Consider the following 24,691-nt stretch of genomic DNA (forward strand, 5'->3'; position numbering starts at 1 on the left):
AACATGCTCCTTGTATCTGGAATGGTATTCTTTTCCTACCAAGAGTTACATAATATGTGTTTAATAACTGTTAGCTAAACAAATGCCCAAATTACACAAACATATAAGTGACAGGAAACAAGATGTATCTTAATCTTAAAATCACATTAAACAATGCTTTAAAATTGGCTTTGGCCAGGCGCGGTGGCTCAGGCCTGTAATCCCAGCACTTTGGGAGACCGGGGAGGGAGGGTGGATCACCTGAGGTCAGGAGTTTGAGACCAGCCTGACCAACATGGTGAAAAACCCCATCTCTACTAAAAATAGAAAAATTAGCCAGGTCTGGTGGCACGTGCCTATAATTCCAGCTACCTAGAAGGGTGAGGCAGGAGAACTGCTTGAGCCCGGGAGGTGGAGGTTACAGTGAGCTGAGATTGCCACCGTACTCCAGCCTGGGTAACAGAGTAAAACCCTGTCTTAAAAAAAAAAAAAAAAAAAGGCTTCATAACTTCTACATGATATACACACAGAAATTCCTGTTGTAGTTTGGCTCTGTAATTCTCCAAACAGTTTCAGAGTTTCATATTCCCCTCTCTAAAAGAATATATATTTAAAATTCCAGTTAATTCAATTTTGTTTTACATTAAGAACACTATGATAAACTTAAAGAAATGTTCTGACATCATGAAGAGTTAAAGTAGTTATGTTGTTCCTAATTTAAATACAGAATTATAGTGAACGGGAACAGCTGTATTCACTATAGCCAATTTGGGATGATCAAATCAACAAAAATCCATATTGCAAAAAACATTCTTCAAACTGGTTGCATGTATCATATAGGTCTTTATTCCAATGCAAAAACTATCTACTCTAGCAGAATTTCCACTGGGCTATACAATGCCAATCCTTTATTAAGTGAAAAAAATGCCAAGAAAGTACAGAAAATATCCATATTTATTAGCATCTATTACTGAACACTCCATAATCCACACTTATATATATATTATAATATATATATATATATTTTTTTTGCCAGTGACACTGGTAACACATTACAATGTTTTATAAATACTCTGTTTAATGATTATCAAACAGTTTAAGTATATTTAATTCTTTGTAGTACAGGAAAAGTTCCCCTTGTTTGAAATTATAAGATAAAAACTCAACAGTAAAAAGAACTTTGGTACTATCAATGACCAAGTTAGAAATAGTAATAAGCAGAAGCCAACTCTTAACCTCTATCAGGACAAAACCAGCAAATGTCATATAGTTATACCTTACTTTGTGAAACTCAGTATATTAAAGTTTACAAAACAGTAATTTGATCACCCGGAGGGTGAGGACGGTAATGCAATATTGAGCAGCTTCCTGGGCTCACACAACCAGGAGCTGGCCAAGAACTGGATTCCCACAGTGGACATAAGGGGCGCCATGGGCACTGTGGGGCTGGTGTGGGTCAGTGACTGGAGGCCAATTCTGGACCAGGTGCCTTACATCAACAGCAAGTTTAAGAAGAATGATTAATTAAACTGACGCCTCCATGAACCCCTCTGGTGTCAGGTGGTACCAGTTCCTCCCATGTCAGCGCCTGCTGCATCTGGAACAGCCCAAGCTCTCAGGATGGACACTCAGGGAATCCACAGTGCAACTTAAGATTTCTTGTATTTCGGAAAACAGCTGGGGTGTTTTAAGCACACAGCATTAAATCTCACTATGAAACCTGCCCCCTGCCTGGATATTAGTCATGCTGATAATTCAGTTGCTTTGAATACAGCCCCGGAGAATGACCCAGGGGGCTTTACAAGCTCCAAAATGTTGCCAGTTTAGGAGAGTTTTCCAATGGCTGTCAGATATTGTTTTATTATTATTATTATTGAGACAAGGTCTCGCCATGTCCAGGCTGGTCTCAAACTCCTGAGCTCAAGCGATCCACCTGTCTCAGCCTCCCAAAGTACTGGGATTACAAGCACCAGCCACCACGGCCGGCCTGTTTAACTATTTTAAATGTTTACTGGGGAAAAAGAAGCCCCTAGCAATTTGAGTGACTACCACATGCAAGGCACTGTGCTGGGCTTCAGAGTATAAAGATGAGAAATCACTAATAACACCACTGGGACTCAATATGCAAAACTATCATCCATGCTTCCCTCAAAATTTGTTTCTCTTACAGAATTCCTCATTTCAGTTAATGGCAATTCCATCTTTTCAAATGCTGAGGCCAAAAACCATGGAATCCTTTATGTCTCCTTTCTTGCTCTCACATACGACATCCAATCCATTCAGAAATTCTATTGGCACTGCCTTCAAAAATATACCCAGAATCTAACCACTTCTCATTCAGTACCACTTCATGACCACCATCATCTAGATAAGAGGTCCCTAACCCCTGGGCCACAGACAGGTAACAGGGCCACGCAGCAGCAAGTGAGCAGTGGGCCAGCAAGCATTACCTCCTGAGCTGCACCTCCCGGCAGATTAGTGGAGGCATTTGATTCTCACAGGAGCCGAAACCTACTGTGAACTGCTCATGCAAGGCATCTAGGTTGAATGCTCCTTAGGATAATCTAATGCCTGATGATCTGAGGTGGAACAGTTTCATGTGAAACCACTGCTCCCCACCCCGGTCTGTGAAAAAACTGACTTCCATGAAACTGGTCCCTGGTGCCAAAAAGGTTGGAACCACTGAGGAGATTATTTCACTAGACTCCTGATTTCCATGCTTCCATGCTTGTTCCCTACTGTTTATTCTCAACATACCAGCCATCTGTCAGAGCATAAGTCAGATTGCTACTCCTCCGTTCAAGACTATTCAAAGGCTCCCCATTTTATAGTAAAAGCTAAAATCCTTAAAGGCCCTGCAAAGTCCTTCACAACTGGTCTTGCCCAGCATCTCCTGCTACTATTCTTCCACCTCATTCTGGCCACTGACATCAATGCTACTGCTTGAACAAAGCAGGCACACTTCTGCCTCAGGACCTTTGCACTGGCTTCTCCTTCTGCCTAAAACACTCTTCCCCATGACATTTCACCAAATGTTACCTTCTTGTTATGACATTCTCTGATTATTCTGTTTTAAAGTACATCTATTCTTGATAACACTCTCACATCCCCCACTGACTCCTTTCCTGATTTATTTTACCTCCATACCTCTTACTACCACCAAACATATCATGTAATTTACTTATTTATTATTATATTCATGTATCTAAGTCTCCCTGCTAAAATGTAAGTTTTATGAGGACTAGGATTTTTGTCTGTTTTGTTCACTGAACAGTGACTCCAGAACAGTGCCTACATATAACAGGCTCTCAAAAAAGATTTGCTGAATGAATGAACTATGTAAACATACTCACTCACAGAGGACGCTCTGAAAGGACAGAATATAAAACAAAACTCTAGAGTCAGGCAAGGTTTCAGACTTAAAATTAGATAAACATTTAAACTGGATGAACACAGGCCAGGCACAGTAGCTCATGCCTATAAACTCAGCACTTTGAGAAGCCAAGGTGGGAGGATCGCTTGAGTTCAAGACCAGCCTGGGCAACATCATGAGACTTCATCACTATAAAAAATTTAAAAATTGGGCCGGGTATGGTGACTCGCACCTGTAATCCCAGCACTTTGGGAGGCCGAGGTGGATCACCTGAGGTCAGGAGTTCGAGACCAGCCTGGCCAACATGGCAAAACCCTGACTGGGCGTGGTGACAGGAGCCTGTAATGCCAACTACTCGGGAGGCTGAGGCAGGAGAATTGCTTGAACCCGGGAGGCGGAGGCTGCAGCGAGCTGAGATCAGACTGCTGCAGTCCAACTTGGGTGACAAAGCAAGACTCAGTCTCAAAAAAAGGAAAAAAAAAAAAAACCATTAAATATTGGCTGGGCATACTGGCACACAACTGTAGTCCCAGCTACCCAGGAGGCTGAGGTAGGATTGCCTGAGCCTGGGAGGTTGAGGCTGCAGTGAGCCAAGAACACACCATTGCACTCTGATCTGGGCAACGGAACAAAACCCTGCTTTAAAAAAAAAAAATTAGATTAATAGGAATTCTGCACTGATGACAGTCGAGTGACAGACTGTCAATACTCAAGGACATGTTTATAATAAGGGGGAACTCTGAATCCAAAAGAGGACTCTTAAAGACAAGTCAGCTTCCTGAAAGTTGTGTTATCTGACAAAAGGAGAAAACAGAATGAGACCTACAGCACAATTTTATGTAAATTTAAAAGACATATACAGGCCAAACAATATTATATTTCTGAAATATGCAAAGTAATAACTGTAGGATAAAAGTAATTTTTGAGGCCAAAGTACTAAAAGAACCACAACTTAGAAAATAATCCTTTTTATTCCCCATTTCCCTTCTTCCCATCTCTGGTTTTACAGTCTTTTGGGTTGAGTCAAAAGATCTTATTTCCTTCCCTTCTTCCTTCTTCCCACTCCTCTTTTGTTCTCAAACTTAGGGTCAATTTCCTGCACAATCTGTCTGCACAGGATATCCACTTAAACACCATTCTACCCATTAGCACCAAACAAAAGGAAAACTTTTCCAAAGAGAAAAACATCCTAACATTTTTCTGAAGCTAAGAAGGAACACATTTTGAATCATAAAGAGTAAAGGAACTAAATGAGGGGGAACAAGGGATAAAGGCAAAAACAAAAGAAAACAAAAGCCTGTGGGAAGAGCAAGTAAGTGTCACAGTGTTACCCAGTAGCTATAGTCTATGTCACTTTCCTCATTGATTAAGACAGACATGCCTGGATGATTCAGATGTACTGTACACACCCAAATGCAAGTGTGTGGGCTGGGAATGGTTTATTTTTGAACAAAATGAAATGACTACTATAAATTAGGTAACTTAGATATCAAGTTAACTAATCTTCCATTATTCACTGCTATAGAGGTAGATCAGAGACTTAAGATGGGATAAGAGAAGACTGATTTTCACTCATGTAAAGAACCTAGGTAACAGAAATATATTATCACAATTAAGAAAAGGCATTTTTTTTTCTATTGCTACATTTGCAGGCTACAACAAAAATAAAGCAAAACAGAATAGCCACTTGTACAAAGTAAATTATCATGATTAAAAAAGTTAAAACCCAAAATAATAAAACTCAAACTGAGAAAATTCCTAAGCTTAATGTTTAATTGTATTAAAAACACTTTTCACCAATTAGTCATTCAATAACTTTTATCAGTTTAATTAGAAATTTGTCAGGTAGTAATTGGAGAAATTAATATTAAAAATTTTCAGTTTAGGCATTTTCAAGTATTTTATAAACATTTATCTTGTCAGAATTCTATTTTATCTGACTGTATATTCTCTAAGAAGCTAATAAGTTTTAATAACTTCTTTTAAAAATTATGTAAGGTAAATTATTCAACAGTTTTCAATATAGCTTAAGTTCTTCCCATCTGTATCTTACTATTACAAAATATTACATATTATCCATACATTCTTCCATTCAGTAAGTATTTATTGAGATCCTACTATGAGATATTCCCCCAAGAAACCACACAAACTTTCACTGACCAAGAATGAAGACAAAAAACAGTAGTAGGTAAGATGAATTTTTTTGAAATCTTCATTCACACTTGATTAATGTGGTTATCAAGCCTCCCCGAAACTATCAACTCTGAACCATACCTGTCATGTCGGGTAGAGTAGACTCTGAGGCCTCAGTGCACAGGCAGCAAAGTGAAGTGTCCTGATCTCTGCCATAACTATTAGGTGGAAGGAGAACTGTCCCAAGGACCATACCTCCGCCCAGAAGCACAAAAGTTAAACTGTTCTGTGTAAAGAGGAAGTCTTAGAATTCCATTCTCTGACAAGCAATACCACATGCATGTGACATTTACTCATGTACTCAGTGGCCAGAGGGAACCAATAAAATGGTAGAGCATTCACAATTCCCAAAGTGGGTGGAGAGTGACCTAAAGGAACATTTCCAGTAATCCACAAAAGAATGAGTCAGAATGGAGTTACTTCAAAATCTCTGGGAATACTTTTAAAATAGAAGTAAAATAAAAACCAACATACATATGTACAACAAACAGCCTAATAATAAAATAATGTAGAAATTAATATATCTCTATTTTATAGGGAGATGATGAGGTGAGATTATAGAGAAAAGTTTCCTTGGAGAAAACCTGTTTACAATAAAACACGAAATACACTTTTAAAAGAAAGGAAACGCCTAACAAGACTCATCTTTACATCACTTAAATAGTTCAAGAAACCACAAAGCCAAAGTCAAAGAAATAGCTGTGATCTGATTCACGAGCACAGAAGCCAAGAAATAACTGCTTTTGCTAATAATTTGGCTCTACAGTGTAATAAAGGTTAAAAACATAGCAATACAGTGTTGAAAACTTTTGAGTGTTAAAAGTTTATTTATTTATTTTTATTTATTTTTTTTTTTTGAGACAGAGTCTCGCTCTGTCGCCCAGGCTAGAGTGCAGTGGCGTGATCTCGGCTCACTGCAATCTCCACCTCCCGGGTTCAAGTAATTCTCCTGCCTCAGCCTCCCAGGTAGCTGGGATTACAGGTGCCCGCCACCACGCCCAGTTTTTTGTATTTTTAGAAGAGACGGGGTTTCACTATGTTGGCTAGGCTGGTCTCAAACTCCTGACCTCGTGATCCACCTGCCTCGGCCCCCCAAAATGCTGGGATTACAGGCGTGAGCCACCATGCCCAGCCTGAGTGTTAAAAGTTTTTAAAGTAAAAAGTCCAATCTTTGTTAATAAACAGGAACAAAGCTAAATAAAATTTAAAAACCTAAAAATGATAGTACTTTGTACTAGAGAATTAAACTAGCAAAACCTACAAATAATAGATGACTTTAATGTATGATCTACATAAATAACATTAAAGAGTGTAGGCCGGGCACCGCGGCTCACGTCTGTACTCCCGGCACTTTGGGAGGCGGAGGCATGTGGATCATGAACTATCCTGGCTAACACGGTGAAACCCTGTCTCTACTAAAAATACAAAAAATCAGCCGGGTATGGTGGTGGGCACCTGTAGTCCCAGCTACTTGGGAGGCTGAGGCAGGAGAATGGCGTGAACCCAGGAGGTGGAGCTTGCAGTGAGTCGAGATCGCGCCACTGCACTCCAGCCTGGGCGACAGTGTGAGACTCTGTCTCAAAAAAAAAAGAGTGTTTAATTGTGTAACTGAGAACTCATTCACTCAATAAATATTTATTAAACACCTAATATGCACCAGCCCGTTCTAGGTCAATAAAAGTAACAGGGTAAGATAATAGGATGACAGGACTGAAACAGCCTTAGAGAAAATTGAAAAATAAAATGGTAACTTAACCTTATTAGAGAAAGAATAACTTTAATGTAGGTAATTATTAACTATTTAAAATAACAAAGCTTATGTTTTCAATAAAATTATCCTTTATAAAGCCAGTACTTTCAACATCAAGGGACAAATAAAGAGTTAGATGACTAAAGGTAACCACAATTATGACTAAGAATTTCAAATACCACATTGAATATCTCATTCTCCAGATTATAGAAAAAAATGTATGGGAAAGGACCTTCAACATCCATATGTAGACTCTATACTATATGATTTACTATTTAATCAATAAATCTTCTATTTAAATTACCAATAATTAGTAGTTACATTTTCAATTACTTATATCATAATTTGGAATAAAGAGGAGATAAATGGATAAACAAAAGGTGGCCTATACATATAATGAAATATTACTTAGCCATAAAAAGAATGAAATTTTGATATATGTTACAATGTACATGGGCCTTGAAAATATGATGCTAAGTGAAATAAGCAAGACATATCAAGGCAAATATTATATAATTCTACTTACATGAAATATTTAGAATTTTTCTAGTTCTGGAAGTCTAGTTCTGCAAATGGGTAGCTATGTAACATTATGAATATATTTAATCCTACTGGACTGTACATCTAGGAATAGTTAAAATAGTAAATTCTGTGATACTTTGTCATAATTAAAAATTAAAATTATTAAGGTTTCCAAAGGCCTTTTGTTTGTTATAGCTATCAGTATTTACCACATTTGAAATTAAACCTGAAATTTTTACTGAGAAATTTGAATATATATTAATTCTAAAATAACAATAAACCCATTACGTTAACAACGTATTTTTACTTAAAAATAAGTACTTTTCAAAAAAGAATTAAGAGTTTTTTCAAATCTCTAATAGGTTGAGGTAGGAAAGTGCATTACTTTAATGAACATGACAAACTAAGGCCAGAAGCAAAAGAAGAATCTAAGCAAAGATGAGGACGAGCAGGGGCATTCTGAGTAGAGAATGCAGCAAGTGCAATGCAAAAACCCTGAGGTAGGAAAAGAACCTGGTATGTACAGGAAATAAGAAGTGTGGCTACTGTTAAGGAAGTCAGAAGATGAGCATGAAACAAAGTAAGGTAGACAGGGGCTGGCCAAATCAAGTGCTTAAGGATTTAGGATTCTATTCCAAGTACAATGGAAATCCAGTGACCAGTTTTAAGCAGGGTGGCCACATGGTCTGATCTTTTTTTTTTTTTTCAGACAGGGTCTTGCTCTGTCTCCCAGGCTGGAGTACAGTGGCATGATCTTGGCTCACTGCACGTCTACCTCCCAGGTTCAAGTGATTATCCTGCCTCAGCCTCCTGAGTAGCTGGGATTACAAGGTGTGCACCACCATGCCTGGCTAAGTTTTGTATTTTTAGTAGAGACGGGGTTTTGCCATGTTGGCCAGGCTGCTGATTTCCATTTTTTAAAAGACCATTATTACATGAAAAAAAAAAAAAAAATGACTTACATTGAGAACCAAATGAGAAGCAGAAAACTATGCAGAAGTTCAGCAATGGGATCATGTCAGCTAAGAACAGGATGGTGGCAGTGGAGACAAAGAAAAGTGGAAGTACTTAACGATATGGTTTGAAGAGGGAATCAATAGGGCTTAAAGATTACTTGGATATAACATAAGAGAGGAGGAGAAAATAAACAAAGGCTGCCAGGTTTTAGGCTTTACTGTAACTGGGTAGATGGCCATGTAATTCACTCAGAAGCAGCAGTAGTACAGGTTGAGTATACCTTATCCAAAACGCTTGAGACCTGAAGTGTTTCAGGTTTTAAATTTTTTCAGATTTTGGAATATTTGCATATATATAATGAGATATCTTGGGTTTGAGACCCAAGTGATATGGTTTGGCTGTGTCCCTACCCAAAATCTCATGTTGAATTGTAATCCCCATAAATCCCTACGTGTCAAGGGCGGGACCAGGCGGAGGTAATCGGATCATGGGGGCATTTTCCCCCATGCTGTTCTCGTGATAGTGAGTCTCACAAGATGTGATGATTTTTATAAACATCTGGCATTTCCTCTGCTTGTACTCACTAAATCCTGCCACCCTGTGAGGAAGGTGCCTGCTTCTCCTTTGCCTTCTGCCATGAGGAAAAAGGAAAGGAAAAAGATATATCACCCCAAAATATGTCTCTGACATAAAAATTATTTTTGAGCCTAAAGTAATGAATAGGGGAAAATCTCCCCATATCCTCTTGCTTTTCTACCTAAAGACAGGATACAAATTCTCCTTTACTGGTGACAACTATAGACTCTTATCAGCCCAGAGATGGCCTGAGCCTGGGAGGTTGAGGCTGTAATGAGCCAAGATCACGCCACTGCACTCCAGCCCACATGACAGAGCCAGATCCTGTCTTTAAAAAAAAAAAAAAAAAAAAAAGTAAAAAAAGTAGGCAAAGATCATGAACAGACATTTTCCAAAAGACGACATATAAGTGGCTTACAAACATACGAATAAATGGTCAAATCACTAATCAAAGAAATGCAAATTAAAACCACAGTAAGATATAATTTTGCACCAGTCAAAATGGCCATTATTTAAAAAAAACAAAAACAAAAAACCAACAGATGTTGGCAAGGATGCAGAGGAAAGGGAACACTTATTTACTGCTGGTGGAAATGTAAGTTAGCACAACCTCTATGGAAAATATAGAGATTTCTCAAAGAACTACAAGTAGAACTATATTTCCAGCAATCCCACTACTGGATATCTACCCAAAGGAAAAGAAATCATTCTATCAAAAAGACACTTGCACTCCATGTATTTATTGCAGCACTATTCACAATAGTAAAATCATGGAATTAACCTAAGTGCCCATCAATAGATGACTGGATTTTTTAAAATATGGTACAGATATACCACAGAATACTACTTAGCCATAAAGAAGAATAAAATCACGTATTTTGCAGCAACACGGTTGGAACTAGAGGTCATCACCCTAAGTGAAATGACTCAAAAACAGAAAGCCAAAACCCCTATGTTCTCATTGTAAGTGGGAGCTAAACAATGGGTACACATGGACCTACAGAATGGGATAATATATTTTGGAGACTGTAAAAGGTGGAATACTACCTATTGGGTCCCATGTCATGTATGCTATTCAGGTGATGGTTATACTAGAAGCCCAGACTTCACCACTAGACAATATGCCCATGGAAGAACTGCACTTGTACCCTCCAAATCTATAAACTTTTTTTAAAAAAGCAATAGAGGGGCCTCAACTTTTGCAAGACTAACTCTCTTTAGGTTAGTCAATAATAGTATAAGTACATGTTGTTTTATTATTCTTTGCTTTACTGTGCTTTGCAGATGCTGTTTTTTTCACAAATTGAAGGTTTGTGGCAACCCTGCATTGAGCAAGTCTATCAGCACCATTTTTCTTTTCTTTTTTCTTTTTTTTTTTTTTTTTTTTTTTTTGAGACAAAGTCTCACTCTATTGCCCAGGCTGGAGTGCAGTGGTGTGATCTCAGCTCACTGCAACCTCCACCTCTCAGGTTCAAGCAATCCTCCAGCCTTAGCCTCCTGAGTAGCTGGGACCACATGCGTGGGCCACCACCCCCGGCTAATTTTTGTATTTTTTTGTAGAGAAGTGGCATCACCACATTCGAGACCAGGCTGGTCTCGAACTCCTAGCTCAAAGCGATCTGCCCACTTCGGCCTCCCAAAGTGCTGGTATTACAGGTGTGAACCACCGCACCTGGCCAGCACCATTTTTCCATCAAGTGCTCACTTCATGTTTCTGTGTCACCTTGTGGTAATTCTCACAATATTTCAAATTTTTTCATTGTTATCATATTTATTATGGTGATCTGTGATCAGTGACCTTTGACTACTGTCATTGTTTTGGGGTGCCACAAACTGCACCATATGAGACAGTAAAATTAATCATGACCACTCCACTGATCAGCTGTTTCCCTGTCTCACTCCCTCTCCTCAAGCCTCCCTACTCCCTGAGACACAACAATATTAAAATTAGGCCAAAACTGGGCGCAGTGGCTCACACCTGTAATCTCAGCACTTTGGGAGGCTGAGGTGGACAGATCACAAGGTCAGGAGTTCGAGACCAGCCTGGCCAACATGGTGAAACCCCATTTCTACTGAAAATACAAAAATGAGCTGGGCGTGGTGGCACATACCTGTAATCCCAGCTACTCAGGAGGCTGAGGCAGTAGAATTGCTTGAATCTGGGAGGCAGAGGTTGCAGTGAGCTGAGATCACTGCACCGCGCTCCAACCTAGGCAACAGAGCAAGACTCCGTCTTGGGAAAAAAAAAAAAAGTAAAAAAGAAAAGAAATTAGACCAATTTATAATGGCCTCTAAGTGTTCCAGTGAAAGGAAGAGTTGCATGTCTCTAACTTTAAACCAAAAAGTAGAAAGGAATAAGTTCAGTGGGCAAGAATGTCAAAAGTTGAGATAGGCTAAAAAACGATGTCTCTCGTACAAGTTAGCCAAGTTGTGAATGCAAAGGAAAAGTTCCTGAAGAAAATTAAAAGTGCTACTCTAGTAAACCCAAACACGTTAAGAAAGTGAAACAACAGCCTTATTGCTGATAATGGAGAATCTGAGTGGTTTGCAAACCAGCCACAATATTGCCTTAAACCAAAGCCTAATCCAAAGCAAGGCCCCAACTCTCTTCAATTCTGTGAAGGCTGAGAGGTAAGGAAGCTGCAGAAGAAAAGTTTGAAGCTAGCAGAGGTTGTTTCATGAGATTTGAGGAAAAGAAGCCATCTCCTTAACACAAAAGTACAAGGTGAAGCAGCAAGTGCTGATTTAGAAGCTGCAGCAAATAAGAAAATCCAGCTAAGATCACTGATGAATGTGGCCACACTAAACTACAGATTTTCAGTGTAGATGAAACATCCTTCAATTGGAATAAGATGACATCTAGGACTTTCATAGCTAGAGAGGAGAATGTCTAGCTTCAAAGGACAGGTTGATTCTCTGGTTAGCGGTGAATGTTGCTGGTGACTTTAAACTGAAGTCAGTGCTCATTTACCATTTTGAAAATCTTAGGACCTTTAAGAGTTACACTAAATCTACTCCACTTACGCTCTATAAATGGAACAACGAAGCCTGGATAAGAGCACATCCATGTACAGCATGGTTTAGTGAATATTTTAAGCCCACTGTTGAGACCTACAGCTTAGAATAAAAAAGATTCCTTTCCAAATATTACTGCTCATTGATAATGCACTTGGTCACCCGGTACAATTAATGAAACGTTGTTTTCATGCCTGTGAACATGACATCCATTCTGCAGTCCATAAATCAAGGAGTAATTTCAACTTTCAAGTCTTATTACTTAGGAAATACATTTTGGGCCAGGCATGGTGTCTCATGCCTGCAATCCCAGTACTTTGGGAGGCTGGGGTGGGAGGGCTGCTTTAGGCCAGGAGTTCAAGACCAGCTTGGGCAACATAATGAGACCCCATCTACACCAAAAAAAAAAAAAATTTTTTTTTTTTTTTAAATTATCCAGGCATGGTGGTGCACACCTGTAGTCCCAACTATTAGGGAGGCTGAGGTGGGAGGATCACTTGAGTCCAGGAGGTCAAAACTGCAGTGAGCCATGGTACACTGCACTCCAGCCTGGGCAGCAAAGCAAGACCCCATTTCAAAAATGAAACAAAACATTTTGTACAGTAATAGCTGCCATAATGAGTTCTCTGATGGATCTGTTAAAATAAATTGAGAATCTTTTAGAAAGGATCTACCATTCTAGATGCCATTAAGAGCATTCATCATTCATGGGAAGAGGTCAAAATAGCAACATTAAGGGGAGTTTGGAATAAGTTGATTCCAATCCTCATGCGTAACTTTGAGGAGTTCAAGACTCCAGGGGAGAAAGTCATTGCAGATGTGGTAGAAAAGACAAGAGAACTAGAATTACAAGTGGAGTCTGAAGATGTGACTCAATTGTTGCAATCTCATGACAAAACCTGAACGGATGAGGAGTGGCTTCTTGTGAGTGGGCAGAGAAAGTGGTTTCGTGAGATGGAATCTACTCCTGGTGAAGATGCTGGGAATACTGTTGAATTATGACAAAGAATTTAGACTATTACATGAACTTAGTTCACAGCAGCAGGATTTGAGAGGATTGACTCTAATTTTCAAAGAAGTTCTACTGTAGGTAAAATGCTATCAAAAAGCACTGCATTCTACAGAGAAATCGTTCATGAAAGAAAATGTCAATGGATTTGGTAAACTTCATTGTTGTCTTATTTTAAGAAATTGCCACAGCCACCCCAACTTCCCAACTTTCAGCAACCACCACCCCAATCTCAGCAGCCATCAATGTTGGGGCCAGGCCTTCCACCAAAAAAACAACTTGCTAAAGTCTTAGATGATCATCAGCATTTTTTAGCAATAAAGTATTTTTCAATTAAGGCATGTCCTTTTTTAATAGACATAATGCTAATTACATACTTGGTAGACCACAGTATAGCACAAACACGACTTTTATATGCACTGGGAAACAAACAAAAAAAAATTGTTTGACTCATTTTATGGTGCTACTCACTTCACTGCAGTGGTGTGAAACCAAACTTGCAATATCTCCAAGGTATGACTATAGTTAAAGAGGATAGTTCCCTACCTCTCATACACTCACATTCACAAAAAATCAAGATGGTGTTTTAATCACAACTATGCTTATTCTCCCCCTCTGTGTATTCAAATCCTGTATTTCTTTCAAGGTATAGTTTCAGTTCCTAGATTCTCCTTGAACCTGACCTCTGGTCATTTTAGATCAAGTAATCTCCTCCTTTGCCTAAGCTCAAAGCACCCATTGCCTAAAATAGCAATTGTTATACTAATATGGGACATCCTCTATACTATATTTACTATAATTTATACACCCTGTTTTTATGTATTTTTTTCTCAAGTTTCTATAGGTACAGAATGAATGCTTCCAATGAAGTCAGCAAAGTGCTTTGCTAATAATTGACAAAAAAAGGATTAACTCATTTTAAAACTTCAGTACGTGAGACTTCTTGCCACAAAAAGTGAAAGCTATAACAGCATTTTTCTCTTTTTCTACATCAATGTTTCTCAACTTTTTTTTTTTCATAACCATTACTCCATGGAATAAAATTAAATTTAAGTAAATATAATTCATTGATTTTAATTCAATTTCTCCCTAACAAGAGAAATTAAATGCTGACACGATAAAAATTTTTTAGCGTAGCATTGAGCTTTGGAGTATCACAAACCATTGTAAATATCTAAGTTGTTATCACCCCCGTTGAAAATGCATGCTCTATACCTATCCAAACCATACACTTTAAGGTTCAAACAGGATGCATTTCCTCCTGCTAGAGTAGGAGCCTTTTCTGATTATATAACCATAGACATCAACCTGCTGGATTCTAAGTCTTCTATTACAGATAAAGGAAGAGCACATTTTTCTAAGCAGAAAAAAACAATATAAACAAAGACATAGTGGGGAAAGGTAGTCCAAATTCAAGGCCAGATCAAGATGTGGAAACCTGGGTAGGCTAATAATTAATACTTCTTCAAACCAATACCAATGTGTGTTCAACATTTACTCAGGGAGAAGCCTCAAGTTTACATTATACCTCTGCTCCGGTTCTGAAGAATTCACCTTTGTCCCTAACTTGGAGTCTTGACTCAGCTAAAAGCCCTGCAGTTAATCAGAATTACTGATCTCAAGTGTCAGTTTGGCATGTCCTTTGGTGGTCTCACACACTAGCCCAAACTGCTTATGAAAATATTTCCCAAAGCTACATACTTTCTCTGAGAGTATTTTTAGTAAATCATTTCTTCATCTTGTTACATTTCCTGTGAACCTTCAGAAACCAGCTCCCTGAAGAGGAGCTCAGGTGGTACATTCCTTAATCCAGCTCACTGAGTTTTTTGCACGATGAATTTGGCCTGATTAGAGATGACTGCATGTGTTTGTGTGCGTACGTGCGTGTGTGTGTGTAAGTAAATAAGGTGAAATATATGTGGGCCAAATGACATTTTCTTGACATTCAGACCAAAGAATTCAGACTTATCACAGTAAGCAACAAGGAATCATTCTAGGTTTGTGAGTAGTAGTAGCACAATGTGCTATTTAAACAATACTGATCTATAAGACTTCTCAGAAACCACCTGAAGTTGCAGAGAATAACTAAAAATCTGCTGCAGAAAACTAAAGTGTGATGATAAGGGCCTGGCCACAGAATGGAGAACAGACAGATTCAAAAAATCTTTTGGAGAAGGGATTTGATAATTATCTGGAAATAAAGAATATAGGAAAGGAAACAAATATTAAATCTCTGGTTTGGAGCAAAATGAATATAAAGTAACACCCAGATATCAAAGAAAGAGTTGCAAGAACAAGACTAGAATGTAAGTGAGGTATTTCCATTAAGGATACAAATTCAGAAGTACTAAACATCGCTCAACATTTTACAGAAAACAAAAGAAGTTATTAGCATTCAAAAACATTTTTATCAATGAGAAGAGTGGCAATAATTATAAGATTTTATACTCAACTTCTGAAATACTTTCTAATCCAGAAGAATACATTTCTGGATGGTGCCGGATAACAGAAATTTCTAACCTCATTACTCTTTCCTGTTCATTTCATGCATCCTCCCTAGGTGAAGTCATTCACACCCAATTCTTTTAATTATAAACTCTAGGCTACTGGTTCCTGTATTAGTTTTCTGCAGCTGCTATAACCATATACTAGATGGCTTAACCCGACAGAAATGCATTCTCTCATAGTTTGGGAGGCCAGAAGTCTGAAATGAGCAACACTGGGACAAAATAAAGGTGTCAGTGGGAGACTCCAAGGAGAATCCATTTCTTGCCCCTTCCAGCTTCTAGTGGCTGCCAATATTCTTTGGCTTGTAATCCCTCCAATCGTCAAGGCCAGGATCTTCAAATCTCTCGCTGTTCCAGGTTCACATTGCCTTCTCCTATGCATGTGTGAAATCTCCCTCTGTCATACGTGATGGCAGCATTTAGGGTTCAACTCAATAATCCAGGATAAGCTCCCTATCACATGTAAAGACCACAAATTTCCCCCACCCCCAACTTTATTTTTGCCATGAGAGGTAACATTCATAGGTTCCACGGATTAGGACATGGATCTTTTGAGGGGATACTTTTCAACCTACCATAGCTCCCAAATATCACCAGCCCAGAACACTTTCCTGATTAACAGATTGCTTGATTCCTATAGCCTATGGATAAGTAGGTACTTTTGGATATCCTAAAGGCAACAAAAATCCATTTTGATCCTACTCCTGGTTTGTTTCTCTTCTGTTTTACGCACATGTACATGTGTGTGTTTTGTTGCTAATGGCATATCCAGGCATCCAACCCAGAAACATCAAGATCATTCTAGAGTCCTCTTTCTTCCCTAATTCGCTCTATAAGTATATCCTATGAATCATACCTCTTAAATGTCTCTCAAATCCATCCGTTCCTCTTCATTTTGTACCACTATCTTAATTCAGCTCATTATTTCCTTGCCTGAACTGCTACAACATTCATCTATCACATTATGGCCAAAAAGCAACTGCCCAAAAGTATAAATAATCCCCACAAGTTCCCCAAGTCAAATAGCAAAGTTTTCGAAGTTTAAATACTTCAGAAATTTATTCCAATGAGTTTTTAGTTTTTAAATGTTACACTTAATTATGTGTTGGTCTCTATGAAAGAGATGTTCCACATCTCCTCTCTCCTCACCCAGCTCTTCATTCTTCTCACAAGGAACAATCAGGATCTTGTCTTTCGACTCTATCCTCAAGGAAATAGAGGACTTGCTATAATTTATTATATTCGGAAACTGACTGAGCCACATATTGTGTCTACTGTGTTTTCCTCCTGCCTCTTATTAGAAGTATGGCCCTTTCATGCAACTAGAAAGGTAAGATCTCCAATTCGGTCCTAACCAATTATGTTTCTTCACTGGGGCTTGAGGCCAAACCTACTGCTGATGATGATGACAGAAAGTGTAATTCTGCCTTGCTTAGTACCATGTGCAGATTTCATTCTTGAAACAGAATACTGGCTGAAGGACTGACCTAGGGTAGAACATAGGAATTCTTGTGTTCTGGCCAAAAGAACCTCTTAATATCATCTCCTTAATAGCATCACTTCTCATTATTTATTAGATTATTATTTGCCTTATTAAAGGTATAGTTGTTCTCAGAAAATTATTACAGTATTCAAATTTGGGAAAGACTCATCTTTAAACAGCTGTTAGCATTTGACAGTATAATCACGGATTTTCCTCTGTATTTAATCACTGTACCTTGCACATAGCAGCCCCAAGTACTTTTGATATACCGTAATTTATAACATCATTACCTACAGTCTTGTCCTGAAAGACAGGCATTATTATCATAACTTACAAATACTTGGAAATGTCAATTAACTTGTTTAAGTCCCAGAGCTAGTTGGTGAAACCAGGATTCGAAACCCTAGGTCTTTTCTAATTCCAAAGCCCACGCTCTTTTCACTATACCAGGCTGCCTCTCTAGTGCAATAGAGAGTGGTACAAAAAAGAACTGAAAAACTCCTTTTCTTATCTTCTGGTGAAGACTTTGAAAACAGCCAGGCCCCAAAGTGGGCTGATCTTGATTCATCTGCCTATACATGTGATGACATTTAAGAGTTAAACCTTAGAGACTAATCGGAATGATGTGCATGTGCTTACGAAACAATCCATTTCATCAAAGGAAACTGGAAATGTCTGCCATTTACTCCCAGCAACAAAGTAATCACAAATTTTTCCAAAGTGGATACACAATGACTCAGAAAACAGCTTTTAAAATTTATACAGCTCGGCCGGGCGCGGTGGCTCACACCTGTAATCCCAGCACTTTGGGAGGCCGAGGCAGGCAGATTACCTGAGATCAGGAGTTTGAGACCAGCCTGGCCAATGTGGCGAAACCCTGTCTCTATTAAAAATACAAAAAAATTAGCCAGGCGTGGTGGCATGCGCCTTTAGTCCCAGCTACTCGGGAGGCTGAGGCATGAGAATCACTTGAACCCAGGTGGAGGAGGTTGCAATAAGCCAAGATCGGGCCACTGACTGCACTCCAGTCTGGGAGACAGAGCGAGACTCCACCTCAATTAAAAAAAAAAAAAAAAAAAAATTTATACAGCTCATGCCAGAACTTAGAATCCATGCAAAAAAAATGTTAACTTTCTCTCTAGTATGACTGGACAATTTCCTTCTTGGAAGTACCTTATTTGGACCAAAAATTGAATAGACAGTGTCCTTCCCTTTGGTTTCTCCTCAAAAAAAGGATGAGCTGAACAAATATCTTCCCCAATATATGGCTCACCTCACAAACATCTCACCAAAAAAGACAATGTATGTGTGGGTATTCATTAGGAAATATTTCTTATAAAGTTTCCCTAACCTTATTCTTTCAACACACCTGTTGCCGCACTGTAGATAATGTACTAATGTAACAAGCTTTTCATATGATGTTAAAAACAAAAACAAAAACAAACACAAAACAGGTTCTTCTTGTTTCAGACCTGCAGAGCTAGTTCTCCAATATTTAAGAAGAGGTATGTCTATATGTATATACACTCCCTATATATATTTGGGTAATGGCTGCAAGCCATCTCCTGCTGGCTGAATTCAAATTGCCTTAACCAAGAGAAACAAAGCACCTATTCACTACTCTTATTTCAGCAGCTACTGGCTACCCAAAGCAATAGAATTCTGATCGTCCATACAGAATGAGTGTTAGAAGTAAGAAGGAAAAAACCAGACTTCAAATTACAAAATTTTGGTTTAGGACACACTAATATAGTTTTGTTGTTGCTCAAATAATCTATAAAAGCATGCTCAGGATTCGGTCCCTGTGCTTTCACTGCTGAACACCATTTTTCTCCAGCTTCAAGCAAGACTATCACAAAAGTTACAAAAGCACTGGAAAATTTTCATTACATATTTTAGTTAATAAAACTCTACTAGGCCAGGCACGGTGGCTCACACCTGTAATCCCAGCACTTTGGGAGCCAAGGAGGATGGATCACTTGAGGCTAGGAGTTCAAAGACCATCCTAGTCAAAATGACGAAACCCTGTCTCTATTAAAAACACAAAAAAATTAGCTGGGCATGGTGGCGGCACCTGTAGTCCAAGTCACTTGGAAAGTTGACACAGGAGAACTGCGTGAACCAGGGAAACAGAGGCTGCAGTGAGCCGAGATGGCACCACTGCACTCCAGCTTGGGCAACAGAGTGAGATTCTGTCTCTAAATAAATAAATAAATAGGCTCTGTCAGTATCAAACAGTGAATGACGCATAATAAAATTCACTGTTATCACTGGCTTAATTTATGAAGAGGTAAAAATCATGAGGCAGCAAAAACTCTGCTTTAACTCCACCACCACTACCTATACAGGTTGAGTATTCTTAATCCAAAAACCTAAAATGCTCCAAAATCTTTCTGTGAACATGACACTCAAGGAAAATGTTCACTGTAGCATTTAGGATTTTCGATATTCAAATTAGGGATACTGTCTGGGCACGGTCACGCCTATAATCCCAGAACTTCGGGAGGCTGAGGCAAGCAGATCACGTGAGGTCAAGAGTTTGAGACCAGCCTGGCCAACATGGTGAAACCCTAGTCTCTACTAAAAATACAAAAACTTAGCTGGGCATGATGGCGTGTGCCTGTAATCTCAGCTACTCGGGAGGCTGAGGCAGGAAAAATCACTTGAACCCAGGAGGCAGAGGTTGCAGTAAGCCAACATCATGTCACTGCACTCCAGGCTGGGTGACAGAGGAAGACTCTGTCTCCAAAAAAAAAAAAAAAAAAAAAATAGGGATACTGAACTGGCATGCAAATATTCCAAAATCTGAAACACATCCAAAATTCGAAACATTTTTGGTCCCAAGCATTTCAAATAAGGGATACTTAACCTGTAACGTCTTTCCAGTGCACTAGTCCATTGATCAGGTAGGAAGGAAAGACCCTTTAAAGTTATCCAAAAGACAATCTTTTTTTTTTTTTTTTAGACAGAGTCTGCCTCTGTTGTCCAGGCTGGAGTGCAATGGTGCAATCAAGGCTCACTGCAGCCTCAAACTCCTGGCCTCAAGCGATCTTCCTGCATCAGTCTCCCAAAGTGCTGGGATAACAGGCATGAGGCACTGCACCTGGCCCAAATTACAGACTCTTTAAGCGTAGGAGCTACTAGCATTTCTTCACCAGGATAGCTGGGCCCAGGCTAAAAGAGGAATGACTTTGTGTATTTAAACCATCTCAAAACTATGGCTCATTTCAATTTTCTTTTTCAGTTTTGCTAGATTTCCACTGATTCTATCTTGATGGCAGAAGGGCGGAATATGGTGTTCACAAATAAAAGGAGATTACAGGAGAGTCTAGGAAAGGATATAAATCAGACATCAGATTTCTTCCTGAACGCTTAGCCAGATTGTGAGGACTAGGATTGGGGACAGGAAAGAACAGGCAAAAGGTAGAGAAAAGCAATGAGATACTAACTCCACAACAGGAAAAATTAAATTCTGGACTTTTGAGCACCACCATATCCAAGAGCAATTTAGAAGATACAGAATGGGAGAGAAATAACACATAACAGGTGTTGAAAACTTGGTTATATAAACCAGGTGCTTTACATATATTACCATGAATCCTCATGTTAACTCTGCTAAAAAGGTTATATTATCCCATTTTGCAGATGAACAGACCATGTGGTAAGGTGTAGAAATACAATTCTGGAATAGGATTTGGAATTCTGCCTCCTGTTTCACAGATCAATTGTCTTGGACTATCAAAACCAGAAAGTTTAAGGGACCCCCACAACCACCTGATTGTCTCTCTGCACTTAATGCAGTGAAACGGCCTCCAACCTAAGGCTAGAAATGAGTGACTAACAGCCTTTTCCATGATGAGGGAGTGGATAGTGAAGAATGAATTTAAGAAAAGATAAAGCCAGACAAGGGTAGCACACACACACACAAAAAGAACAATATTCCTTATGAATACAGATGCAAAAGTCCTCAATAAATTATTTAATACTAGCAAACCAAATCTAGCAGGTTAATAAGATTATTTGCTATACCAACTATGATTTGTCCCTAGAGTGCAAGGTTAGTTCAACATATGGAAATCGATATATAGTATGGCATATTAACAGAAAAAAATCATTATCTCAATATAGCCCCTACTCTTATTATGTGGGGAAAAATTTAAAGCATACAGTCCTGATTTGAATATGTAATTTCTAGTTTTTAAAGAGATGGTTAAGAGTCATGCCTTGTAAAACTCTTTCCAGTTGTGCTTAATGAGAATATAATAATATCATCTCCCATTTATTGAGTACCTAACACATGTAAAGTGTGAGGCAATATGAAATTCATTTAATTATAATAGCTGCATGGCAGCTGTTATATGAGTATAAATCAGCAGTAGAGCATGGTAGTTAAGAACACAGATGCTAGAGCCAGATTCCCTGGGTCTGAATCCTAATTCTACCACTTACTACATCTGTGATCAAGTTAAGATCATTTCTTCAGTTTCCTCATCTAAAAGTGAACAGTATAACAATACTAACTCTAACAGAAATGACATAACAATTAAAGGCATAATTACAACTAAAGATCATAAAACAAAATAAAAACAAGGGCTCTATAAATGTTGGTTTATTTTATTGATGAAGATGAAAAGATTAGGTAGGAGTATATACCAGACCTTATCTTCAGACCTTAACAATGAAGTTTCTGCCTTTTCTAACTATAAGACTGCACTGGATACTTGGATGTAACCTAGATTCAATTTAATGTGAATAAAATACATGCTCTAAGTACAGTTAATCTCTTTAATCTGTAATCCTTAGAACCTGTGGTCTAAGGTCAATCAGTTTTCCAATTCATAAAGAGGGTCTACACTACTGCTCCACAAGCAATGTAACACATAGTAAAATAGTCACAGAACACATGAAGATTATCACAGCTTGCTGGTGAAGGAGTAAGTACTCCTAGTCAGCATACTGGCTCAAATATACTGACATCATTCCATAAACTATCAGCAACAGCTGTTTATGATGGGATTTCTGGTTCTGCTGATTTGTTGATTTTCTGACCATGAATTTAAGAGATACATCTGTTTAAGAAAGAGCTAGAAAATATGGTAGCCTGTCACTTCAAAATGTGTCATTTTTGGTTGTTTTTGAAACTATCATTACCTTGAAGACTTCCTAAAATTCTGATTAATAGCCATGGGCTGCTACACTGATTTATACTTGACCAATATAGATTAATACAGAATTTTGTTAATCTCTCAAATAATATGGGTTTAAATGATGTAATGAAGTACACGCTTTTCTGAAACTGCTTATATTAATACAAAATAATGTCTTATAAAAATACTTGCATACTTACATGTATAACTTGTATATATAACCTATATAACACATATAGGCTGGGTGTGGGGCCTCATGCCTGTAATCCTAGCACTTTGGGAGGCCAAGGCAGGCGTATGAACCGAGGTCAGGAGTTCGAGACTGGCCTGGCCAACATGGTGAAACCCCGTCTCTACTAAAAATACAAAAATTAGCAGGGTGTGATGGCATGCACCTGTAGACCCAGCTACAGGGGAGGCTGAGGCAGGAGAATTGCTTGAACCCGGGAGGCGGAGGTTACAGTGAGCCAAGATGGCACCACTGCACTCCAGCCTGGGTGACAGAGTGAGACTCCACCTCAAAAACCAAAACAAAAACATATATAACTTGTATTTTTATATATATATCTTATATACCATACTTATATATAACTTACATAATATTCATACAACTATTAATACTCATAAATATTAAGTATCTACTTCAGCCAGGGGTGGTGGCTTACATCTGCAATCCCAATTATTTGGGAGGCTGAGGTAGGAGGATCACCCGAGGCCAGGAGTTCAAGACCAGCCTGGGCAACACAGTGAGACCCCCATCTCTAAAAATAAAATACATTTTAAAATAAAAAATAAAACCTTTTTTTAAAGTATATACTTCTACATCATTCCTATATATCAAAATGCCACTTAAGTTGGAATTCCAAACTTTTGGAACAAATATAAGTATATAATTATTAGATTAGTATGTATATAATTAATACATATCTAAATTATCTAATTCTCATAATAATCCTATCAGGTAAATAACTTGTCCAAGATTGTACAGATTTGCTCCAATTTCCTTCATCTTCCTTATATGCTATATTTTATGATAAAAATTCATGTTTGACATACTGAGATATGAGTCTTTTAAAAATATCTTAGTTATATTCTTAATAATAAAACAAACATTATGTACCATATACGATGATTTACAATTTTCCAAATGTAATCATTTAATCCAGAGTTTTTCAATCACAACACTATTGACATTTGGAGCCAAATAATTCTGTGTGGTGAGGTAGGGGGGAGGTGGGGGGTCATAAAAAGATGCTCAACAGCCATTAAGAAAATACAGCCGGGGCGGTGGCTCAAGCCTGTAATCCCAGCACTTTGGGAGGCCGAGACGGGCGGATCACGAGGTCAGGAGATCGAGACCATCCTGGCTAACACGGTGAAACCCCGTCCCTACTAAAAAATACAAAAAACTAGCCGGGCGACCTGGCGGCCGCCTGTAGTCCCAGCTACTTGGGAGGCTGAGGCAGGAGAATGGCGTAAACCCAGGAGGCAGAGCTTGCAGTGAGCTGAGATCCGGCCACTGCATTCCAGCCTGGGCGGCAGAGCGAGACTCCGTCTTAAAAAAAAAAAGAAAGAAAATACAAATTAAAACCACAATGAGATATCACTATAAGCACAAGCCACCACACCTGGCTAGTTTTTTCATTTTTTTGTAGAGACAGGGTCTCTGTTGCAAAGGCTGGTCTCAAACACCTGGCCTCAAGCAATACTCCCACCTCGGCCTCCCAAAGTGCTGGGATTACAGGTGTGAGCCACCATGCCCAGCCTGCATTTCTTTTTTTTTTTTTTGAGACGGAGTCTCACGCTGTTGCCCAGGCTGGAGTGCAGTGGCGTGATCTCGGCTCACTGCAAGCTCCGCCTCCTGGGTTCACGCCATTCTCCTGCCTCAGCCTCCTGAGTAGCTAGGACTACAGGAACCCGCCACCGCGCCCGGCTAATTTTTTGTATTTTTAGTAGAGACGGGGTTTCACTGTGGTCTCGATCTCCTGACCTTGTGATCCGCCCGCCTCGGCCTCCCAAAGTGCTGGGATTACAGGCTTGAGCCACCGCGCCGGCCTCCAGCCTGCATTTCTAATATCATTCAGAGGTGATACTGATGCTAGCAGTCTAGGGACCAAAATGCCTAGAACTTCCTATACAAATAGGGATAAAGGGTCATTAACAGAGAACATTTTTTTCTT

The 24,691-nt window shown here is 38.9% G+C and overlaps 1 protein-coding gene across 8 annotated transcripts in view; it reads right to left on the reverse strand.

Moving 5' to 3' along the window:
* The window catches only part of ABL2 (ABL proto-oncogene 2, non-receptor tyrosine kinase), a 119,871-nt gene that overhangs the window by 28,284 nt on the left and 66,896 nt on the right, over nt 1-24,691 (reverse strand). Inside the window, exon 1 of one of the 8 annotated variants that reach the window (XM_015122797.3) lies at nt 5,627-5,784. The exons of 4 other annotated variants lie outside the window; for them this stretch is intronic. In XM_015122797.3, the coding sequence (XP_014978283.2) occupies nt 5,627-5,738 (112 nt within the window). In that variant the 5' untranslated portion in view covers nt 5,739-5,784. Of the gene's footprint in view, nt 1-5,626; nt 5,785-24,691 lie in introns of those variants that run through there. 3 more of the 8 variants (XM_015122815.3, XM_015122856.3, XM_015122840.3) reach the window with 3 other exon arrangements.

Source organism: Macaca mulatta, chromosome 1, assembly GCF_049350105.2.
Source record: "Macaca mulatta isolate MMU2019108-1 chromosome 1, T2T-MMU8v2.0, whole genome shotgun sequence".
Lineage (NCBI taxonomy): Eukaryota > Metazoa > Chordata > Mammalia > Primates > Cercopithecidae > Macaca > Macaca mulatta.